General features: G+C 45.4%; 1 protein-coding gene across 1 annotated transcript; it reads right to left on the bottom strand.

Annotated features, from left to right (window-relative positions):
- Positions 1–5746: 5746 nt before the first annotated feature.
- LOC146701113 (uncharacterized) lies at positions 5747–9722 on the bottom strand. The gene is made up of 7 exons (XM_085469293.1): positions 9669–9722; positions 7977–8111; positions 7692–7820; positions 7506–7574; positions 7322–7416; positions 6841–6967; positions 5747–6124 (listed from the first exon to the last, which is right to left on the bottom strand). The coding sequence occupies exons 1-7, from the start codon at positions 9720–9722 to the stop codon at positions 5747–5749; spliced, it is 987 nt and encodes a 328-aa protein (XP_085325419.1).
- Between the last annotated feature and the right edge of the window lie 409 nt (positions 9723–10131).

Raw genomic sequence — 10131 nt, 5'->3', positions numbered from 1 at the left:
TTATTGTCCGTGAGAGGGGGGCAGAGAGTTCAGGAGCCTCACAGCCTGTGGATACAGGCTGTTGGCCAGTCTGGATGTTCTGGCCTGTATAGACCTGTACCTTCTCCCTGAGGGCAGCAGATGGAAAAGGTGGCGCGCAGGGTGATGTTGGTCCCGCAGGATACTGTGCACCCTCCTCAGACAGCGAGTGGGGAAGATATTACTGATCTCTGGCAGACTTGTTCCAATAATTCTGCCAGCTTCTTTCACCACCCGCTGGAGTGCTTGCTGATCGGCCTTGGTGCAGCTGGGGAACCACACTAGAAATCCATACGTCAGAACGCTGCTGATGGCACAGTTGTAGAAGTTCAACATCAGAGATCTGGGAATGTGTGCGCTCCGCAGTCTCCTCAGGTAGTAGAGGCGCTGTTGGGCCTTCCGTACAACTGAGGTGATATGGTTGCCCCAGGACAGGTCCTCGGTCACAGTTACCCCCAAGAATTTAAAACTGCTCACCCTCTCCACCGCCTCACTGCCAATGAAGAGAGGCAGATGGTTGTTATGGCCCCTCTTCCGGAAATCTACAATGATCTCCTTGGTCTTTTTGGTGTTTAAGACCAAGTTATTGTCGTGGCACCATGACTCTAGTTGTTGCACCTCTGTCCTATAGTTTGTCTCATCATTGTTGGATATAAGTCCGAGCACTGTAGTGTCATCTGCAAACTTAACAATGAGATTGGACGCGCAGGAGGAAATACAGTCATGGGTGAAGAGAGTGTATAGCAGAGGGCTCAGAACACACCCCTGAGGGGCACCGGTGTTGACCACAAGGGTGGAAGAGGTGTTCTTACCCACTCTGACACTCTGTCTACGGTTAGTGAGGAAGTCCACAATCCAGTTGCACAGAGAGGAGTTAAGTCCCAGTTGGTGGAGTTTGGGACGGAGTTTGTATGGCCGGATGGTATTAAAAGCCGAGCTGTAGTCTACAAAGAGGAGCCGTGCATAGGTGTTCCTGTGTTCCAAGTGCTTCAGTAATGTGTGCAGCACTGTGGCGATCGCATCCTCGGTTGACCGGTTCTCCCTGTATGCAAACTGGTGCGAGTCCAGGGATGGTGGAAAAGCAGCTCTGATGTGTTTAATGACCAGTCTCTCCAGGCATTTGGCGGGAATGGGGGTGAGTGCCACAGGTCTGAAATCGTTCAGACATGTGACATTTGACTGTTTTGGGATGGGAACGATGGTTGCTGCTTTGAAACAGGATGGTAACAGTGAACAGGACAACGAGGTGTTATATATAGAGGTGAAGACGTCCGCCAGGTCCACAGCACAGTCTTTTAGCACCCGGCCCAGCACTCCATCTGGCCCGGCCGCCTTCCTGGTGTTAATGCTCCGGAACACATGCCTCAGCTCATGAGTGCTCAGGACTGGAGCAGGATCGGTTGAGGGGAGAGGGGACAGGACAGGGTCGGTGTTCTCCCTATCAAAACGGGCATAAAAGAGATTTAGATCCTCAACCAGAGTAGAACTGTCGGCTGAGGGTGATGGTGTTCTCCTTTTGTAGTCCGTGATAGCCCTGATGCCCTCCCAGACCTGCCTTGGGTTTGTGTTGTTCTCAAACCTGGCCTCGATACGCCCCCTGTGCTGCTGCTTGGCAGTCTTGATGCCTCTTTTCAGGTTGGCCCTGGCAGCACTGTATGCCTCCTGGTCCCCGGATTTGAAAGCGTTGTTCCTCGTTCGAATAAGTTGCTGAACTCCGTGTGTCATCCAGGGTGGATTATTAGGGAACACACGGAATCGTTTCCAAGTTGTTACATTGTCCACACAGAAACAGATGTAGTCCAAGACAGTGGAGGTGTAACTGTCCAATGCGACACGATTGTCAGTGTCCTGCACCTTGAATACATCCCAGTCTGTGCAGTGGAAACAGTCCTGAAGCATCGGAATAGCATCCTGTGGCCATGTTCTCACGGTTTTGGTTGTAATCCCAGTGCTCTTGATCTTTTGTGTGTATATTGGGTGTAGCAGAAGGGAGAGATGGTCTGACAGACCCAGGTGGGGATAAGCCTGGGCTCTGTATGCATTCGCCATGTTGGTGTACACCTGGTCCAACGTTCTATCTCCTCTGGTAGCATACTTCACATTACGGTGGAAATTGTGAAGTACAGATTTCAGGTCCGCGTGGTTAAAATCCCCAGCCGCAATAAAGACACTGTCCGGGTGTGCTACCAGGCTGTTATTGATGCTGCTGCTCAATTGTGCTAACGCTAGCTTAGCATTAGCATCTGGTGGAATGTAAACAGCGCAGATGTAAACGGCAGAAAATTCCCGAGGGAGATAGAATGGACGGCACTTTAACACCAACAGTTCTACCTCTGTACTGCACAGTCTTTCCGTTACCGTGACGTTCGTGCACCAAACTTGTGCGCATGCGCCAACCAGCGTGCAGCCTGTTACAGTCGCTCCTGCTTTTCTCTTAGTTTAGCTCTTTTTTCTTACGTATTCTTTTTTTTTTTCTGACTTGTATTTTCCTCCGTTTTCTATCTCTTACTCAATCATGTGGATTGAGAGAGTTTTTGTTCTTCTGGTGGCCGTGGAACTGTTACTTTTATCATGGAACGGGACCGCGGCACATCTCCTACACGCACGGACTGTTTACTCCAGAGATCAGCTGATCGCCCTGATGCCGGCCGGCTCGCTGGCCAGGCCCGCAGAAGTGCCCGCAGAAGTACCAGCTGAAATTTGGAGGAAAACACATCGGGGATGCAGAGGTCAAGGACAGAAGAGAAGAAAAAAGGTGACGGTGAGACAGCGGAGGCTCGAAGCGAGGAGGAGGTTTAAACCGTGTCTGCCGTCTATCGTGATGGGAAATGTGCGATCGTTGGCAAGTAAAATCGACGAGCTCTCAGCACTGGTACGGAGTCAGAGGGAATACCGAGAGTGTAGCCTGATGTGTTTCACCGAATCATGGCTGCACCAGGTCATTCCCGATGAGAATGCTTCCGTGGAAGGCTTCCACACTGTTCGGGCGGACAGGGACAGCATCGCTAGCGGTAAGCGTAAAGGAGGTGGGCTTGCTGTTTTAGTTAACAACCGGTGGTGTAACCCTGCCAACATAACAATCAAAGAAAGGATTTGTTGCCCGGACACTGAACTGTGTGCTGTTGGACTCAGGCCGTATTATTTACCCAGGGAATTCTCTCACGTCATCTTGGTGGCTGTTTATGTACCCCCCTCTGCTAACCCCACAGCTGCATGTGACACTATCCACTCTGCCATAGCTCGGCTACAGACTCAGCACCCGAGTGCCTTTATTGTGATCTCGGGTGACTTCAACCATGTATCACTGGACAATACACTACCAACATTCAAACAATATGTGGACTGTCCCACCAGGGGAGAGAAAACTTTAGACTTACTGTATGCTAACGTCAAGGATGCATACAGCTCCTCCTCCCTCCCCCCACTTGGTAGGTCAGATCATAACCTGATTCACCTCACCCCCCGCTATGTGCCAATTGTGAGGAGGGAACCTGTGACCACCAGGACTGTTAGGAGGTGGTCAGAGGAGGCAATAGCGGAACTACAGGGCTGTTTCGAGGTGACCGACTGGGAAACACTCTGTGAGCCTCACGCCGAGGACATCAATGGGCTTACTGAGTGTATCACAGACTACATAACTTTCTGCACCGACTCCATTGTTCCAGCTCAGACTGTTCATTGTTACCCAAATAACAAGCCGTGGGTGACTAAGGACATCAAAGCCCTCCTCAACAACAAGAAGAGGGCTTTCAGAGGGGGCAACAAAGAGGAGGTGAGGAAGGTCCAGGTGTTACTAAAGGACAAGATCAGAGAGGCTAAGGACAATTACAGGAGGAAGCTGGAGTGGAAACTCCAGCAGAACAGCATGAGAGAGGTGTGGAGGGGCATGAAGACCATCACTGGATTCAGGCCAACCAACAGCAGGGGAGCTGAGGGAGGTGAGAATAGAGCCGACGAGTTGAATCTGTTTTTCAATAGATTCGACACCACAGTGTCTGCTCCGACCCCCACAACCTCACCTGCAGTCAGCCTGGAATCCAGAGCCACACCACTGTGCCAGCCTCTCTCTTCACATGTTGCCTCCTGTGAGATTCCTGACACCCCTCCCCCACCCATCACCTTCACTCAATACCAGGTTGAGATGCAAATGAGGAGACTTCACTCAGGCAAGTCTGCTGGACCAGACGGAGTGAGTCCCCTTGTCCTCAAGGCCTGTGCCCCCCAGCTGTGTGGAGTCTTTCATAAACTGTTTATGCTGAGTCTGAGTCTGCAGAGGGTCCCGGTGATGTGGAAGACATCATGCCTCGTCCCTGTACCAAAGACGCCTCGTCCCAGTGGCCCCCAGGATTACAGGCCCGTGGCACTGACCTCCCACATCATGAAGACCCTGGAAAGGCTCATCCTGGACCAGCTGCGACCCATAGTAAGACCACATCTGGATCCCCTTCAGTTCGCTTATCAGCCTCGTCTCGGAACAGAGGACGCCATCATCTACCTGCTCAATTGTGTCTACACCCATCTGGACCAGCCGGCGAGCACTGTGAGGGTCATGTTTTTTGACTTTTCCAGTGCTTTCAACACCATCAGGCCGACCCTCCTGGGTGATAAGTTAGCAGCGATGCAGGTGGATGCTTCTCTGGTGTCCTGGATTGTTGATTACCTGACAGGAAGACCACAATATGTACGTCTTCCACATTGTGTGTCTGACAAGGTGATCAGCAACACAGGGGCACCACAGGGGACTGTCCTCTCCCCCTTCCTCTTCACCCTCTACACCACAGACTTCAGCCACTGCACAGAGACCTGCCATCTTCAGAAGTTTTCTGATGACTCTGCGGTGGTTGGATGCATCAGCAGGGATGATGAGACAGAGTACCGGGCTGTGGTCGACTCCTTTGTCACGTGGTGTGAGCAGAATCATCTGCAGCTCAACGTGGCAAAGACCAAGGAACTGATCGTGGACTTCAGGAAGACCAGGAAACACTTGACCCCTGTTTCAATCCAGGGGGTCAGTGTTGACATTGTGGAGGACTATAAATACCTTGGAGTACACATTGACAATAAACTGGACTGGGCTAAAAACACCACAGCACTTTACAGGAAGGGCCAGAGTCGTCTCTATTTTTTGAGGCGACTGAGGTCCTTCAACATCTGCCAGAAAATGCTGAGGATTTTCTATGAGTCTGTGGTGGCCAGTGCGATCCTCTATGCTGTTGCATGCTGGGGGAGCAGGCTGAGGGTCGCAGATGCCAACAGACTTAATAAACTGATCCGTAAGGCCAGCAATGTTGTGGGGATGGAGCTGGACTCCCTCAAGGTGGTGTCGGAGAGGCGGATGCTGTCCAAGATAAAGACAATGTTGGATAACACCTCCCACCCACTCCATGACATGTTGGTCAGTCACAGGAGCTCGTTCAGTGAGAGACTGAGATTACCGAAAAGCACCACTGAACGACACAGGAAATCATTCCTGCCTGTGGCCATCTCCCTGTACAACGCATCCACTTAACACACTGTTTGCTGCTACAACTACACATGTTTCTTTTCCAAATATTTATTTATAAGTGACTTATGTATGTATGTATGTATATATATGTATATATTGTACTATTCTTAGTTAGCGTATTGTCTGTCTTGTCTTAATGTTGGTTTAAAATGGAGCACTGTAACAAAAAATAATTTCCCCCAGGGATCAATAAAGTATTCTGATTCTGATTCTGATTCTGATTCAAAAGTTGTTAATATAGATGCCCACCCCCCTGCCAGTCTTCTTACCCGAGTCCGCAGACCTGTCGGCTCGATAGGCGGTGCGGCCTGCTAGATCAATAGCCGCATCGGGAATGGCACTGTCCAGCCAGGTTTCAGTGAAAATCATGCACGAACAGTTATTAAAAGTCCGTCGAGTGGCGATCTGCAGTCGTATTTCATCCAGTTTGTAACGGATTGAACGGGCATTGGAGAGGAATATGGTCGGGAGTGGTGGTTTAAACGGACTAGTCTTTAGCCGTGCCCACAGGCCTCCCCGCCTGCCTCTCTTCTGCCTCCGCTCGCAACGTCTCCTCCTGCGGCTTGCTGTTGCGGGTAGCCCCGGGGGTTGCTTAACGATCTTCGGGGGGATGAGATACTCGGATGTTAGTTGAAGATCTCCACGGCTTAGTTGTAGTAGATCATCTCTGTTGTATTGAAGTAACCCCAGACTGTGTGAAATAATACCTAATACCACCAAAAGTGCAAAAGTGTAGGAGCTCCGGGCCGCTGCGTCTGTGCGCGCCGCCATAATGCACCATTATGCAGGGGCAGGGATAGTTCAGTAGGTAGAGTGGTGGCCCCATGATCGGAAGGTCGGGGGTTCGACTCCACTGAACGGCTACCCTGAGGTACCCCTGAGCAAGGTACCGTCCCTACACACTGCTCCCCGGGCGCTGCATTGGTGGCTGCCCACTGCTTCACTAGGTGAATGGGTTAAATGCAGAGGAACTATTTCCCCATGGGGACTAACACGCACACTTTACACTTTTATGACACAGGAAATAATTCCCTACGGTGACTTGCTCTCTTTAAAGTATAAGTACTATCTGCAATCGCTGTGCAGCCTTAATATTTGCAAATCCTAAAAAGAGTATGTCACAAAATCTGCATGACTTAGGGCACCAAAGTATTAACCATATACTTAATTTGTGCAGTATACTGTGAAATTTAGAATTAGATGTATTCATATCTATTACAGCTACTGTTATGGATGTGGATATTCTTCTGACCATGGCATGATGGCATGGCAAACAAGTAAGAAATTATGTACAAATGTATATTATCATCACTTACCATCACCACTAATACTCCACAGCTGAAGCCATCCTTCTGCACTGGATGGGTCAAGACACCTCCCTTCCATTTAATGTCCACCCATTCTGTTTTTGCGTGGCGGGTTCTCCTCATTTTTAAGTAATCACTGCACATTATTACAAAGCAGAATACAATTTGGTATATGTCATATTTCCTAATTTTAAAAAAAGATATTTTACAGAATTAAAGAGAATTTTATTAATTTTTTATTTATTTATTTTGTGGCCCGTCTTGTTTGGCTCTTTTGCCATCATAATTATTGTCTTAATAATTTGTTCACCTGATAATTTTTATTTAACCGTACTGATTTATTTTGCAAATGAGACCTAGCCAAGAGGATGCCAACAGAGAAACACGCATTGTGGGGCCAGGTACAAAAAGCTTCTACAAAAATGCAGTTGTAGTAAACTAACTTGTAAAGCCTATTTGCATATAACAAAATGTGTTGAAGCCTAAGTACCTGAATTTACGTGCAGCAAGTTTAGAGTCTTCCTCCTCTGATGAACTTGGGGAAGGATCAAGGAGATAAACAGTGTGATTCACTGCATTGATGAACTGTAGCAAAGATAAATCATTAAAACAATATTAATATATCGTCATTAAAAAATATACACAGGCTTTAAAGTAATAATCTTGTTGCTTACCAGACACTTCCAGTGTACATTTTTAATGTTAACAAACGTGACAATGGCCTGGTACTGATCGAAGTTTACCTGTCAGAAAACATTTATGTATTTCTTACAGTTTGTGGAATTCTATTAGCATTCAATCAGTAATTCTTTCTAAATGTATTTGAACATAATTATATGGACATTGGACAGTCATCTTACGTTCCGCAAGCTTTGGCGAGAAAGCTGTGTCCGATCACCAAAGAAAATCAAGCCCGCTGTGTAATGGTTCATAATGTAGATCCCCTTTTGCTCCTTTTTTGCCAGACAATGAAAAAGCCCTTCAATTACCTACGTAAAGAATTTTCATAAACACAAAGCTATGTAATTTATATAATTTAAATTGTGTTAATGATAAATAATTACATGATAATGTCCTTTTAATTGAATTACATTACACAGTCGAATTATTGTGGTTATGAGTGCTTAAATTAATCATTGATATACCTCGCCTGTTAGCCACAGGTGTGGTCGAAGGGTTCGCAGATCACGGTGGCAGATAATTATGGACGTACCATGGTTTGTTGAGGGAAGCACAGAAACCACAACCTCTGTGTCTCTTTTCTTCCACAAAGACAGGACCTCCTCATTAAAGAAAAACACACTTAACATACGATCTTACCAGCTATTGAACATGATTTTGTTATTTCTAACAAAGGTTTATGGACTGTTATTAACAATATGTCTTTGGAAAATTCATTCAAAATGTATCACTCCAAGTCTTGAATGGTAAATGAACTGGTTCTTATAAAGCGCTTTTCTACTCTTCTGAGCACTCAAAGCGATTTACACAACTTGTGCATTCACCCAAGCAGATTTTTCTAAGTGTGTTCTAAGTAACATTCACACACAATCGATGGATGCACTGGAGAGCAATTTATGGTTAGTATCTTGGATTTTTGGTATGCAGAGTTAATTTTCCCATACTCTAACTATGTTCCCGAATGCTTTTTCCCATTCAGTTTCTACTGAGGAAAAAATATTTATTTATTTAGTTATTCCCAAAATTTACCAAATAATCACTGCATTCATTTTGAATTTTGGTGCCTCCCACTTAAGTTAAGGTTACAACTAGTCAACCAAAATCCTGGATATTCACATCGAATGAGTTGAACATGAATATCAACATGTAAATAAATAAGATTTGCCCTTCATACACGTGTCCATGACTGATTACTGTGTCATGGAAAGGATCTTCTATGGAAAAAGAAGGCATTACTATTACTTTGATGAATCCTTTATGTTAGCAGTTGTCAATCCTACCTGGAATTCTGGAGTTTCCAAGGTAACATCCTCAACTCTACCAGTCTGCACAGGGGAACTCGGGGCCATAGAGGAAGCAACCTATATAAATATTGTGGACAAGAAATACAAAAAATGTTATGCAAAATATTGGTCTTTATATATGAACGATAAATTTCCCCAACATTTTATACCATCTTTGAAGATCTCCTGAAAGGAAATGGCTTGCGGAGTACTGTTACATATCTCCCCTTCTTTTTTTGGCGAGGTTCCTTCCATTTTTCTTCGTCCACTCTAAATTTCTGAACCAAAAATATGAGTCATTGAACATTGTTTAGGAATTACAAGTGAAATGCTGTGACAACATTTTCCTTAATTTACAATAAACCAAAACACACAAAAATGTCCAGTAAGACACACAGGTGCAACCAAGCTATAACATCACAATGTGGGGCACCTCAATATCCCACCACATCAAGAAGACTTTTTTTTAATGTTCCATTTTGAAACGGCAAAGCATTGATGGACATCAGCCAGTCATTTTGCAAACCTTTCTTTGAAGCATTCTTTTTGAGTCTTTGTACTCCTTCAGCAGCGCTGTGTGACTGATTTGATACTGGACAACAAAGTCATCCAGCCTGGTGAGCCTTCCCGAACATAGACGGATATGTTTCAGATCCCACTGGCTCTTCTCCATTATCCCCTGTGTTTTATTATTCTCAGTAATATTCTGAAAAATCAAATTAAGAAATCATTAAATGTGATTTTTTTTTAAAGATACACATTGTTGTTGTGTGCAATGTTGTATGATCTGCAATACAGATGACTCCTCTGGACCCGCCGTTTCTCAATCACACCACACAAATATGTATATATACTAAAAATCATGTGTCTTACTTGTCTCTTGATCTTGCTTAAGGCATTGTATTTGTTGTGGTACTGCTCATACATTTTCCCAGTGCCATGTCTTCCAAGGTCACCTTTGGATTTTGAAGATTAGACTAATATTGATGTGTGTAATTTCATTTTATAAACTAATTACTTGTCTACTTTAAAATGGCTTACCTAACATCATTGCAGACCATAATCCAGAAAAAGGAAGAAGATATTTGCTAATGTGCTCCATGAGCCCCTTGCTGTAGTAAGGGTTTGCCTCACCATCCATCTCCAATGATGTGTTGGAAATGAGCTTCTTAAAATGTCTCCCAAAGAGGTTGTTTCCCTTGACTCCCTAGCCAACAGACAAAACAGAATAATTATGTGATTTGAACATTGTGTGCACTCATCTTTCATATCTATAATCTAAAAACCCAACATTATGTTGTATAAAACATTTAAAATTACTCGTGAATTGTGATTA

This window comes from Copadichromis virginalis, linkage group LG9, assembly GCF_057382275.1.
Source record: "Copadichromis virginalis isolate Kocher_CV1m ecotype Utaka linkage group LG9, C_Virginalis_male_GT1.1, whole genome shotgun sequence".
NCBI lineage: Eukaryota > Metazoa > Chordata > Actinopteri > Cichliformes > Cichlidae > Copadichromis > Copadichromis virginalis.
This window is presented reverse-complemented; position numbering and strand designations above follow the sequence as displayed.

Coding starts and splice junctions, on each gene's coding strand:
- LOC146701113 (XM_085469293.1), bottom strand. CDS start 9,722: ATGTATGAGCAGTACCACAACAAATACAATGCCTTAAGCAAGATCAAG. Junction 7,575..7,691: donor CTCGCCAAAGCTTGCGGAAC/GTAAGATGACTG, acceptor GTTTTCTGACAG/GTAAACTTCGATCAGTACCA. Junction 6,125..6,840: donor GTGGAGTATTAGTGGTGATG/GTAAGTGATGAT, acceptor ATCCCCCCGAAG/ATCGTTAAGCAACCCCCGGG.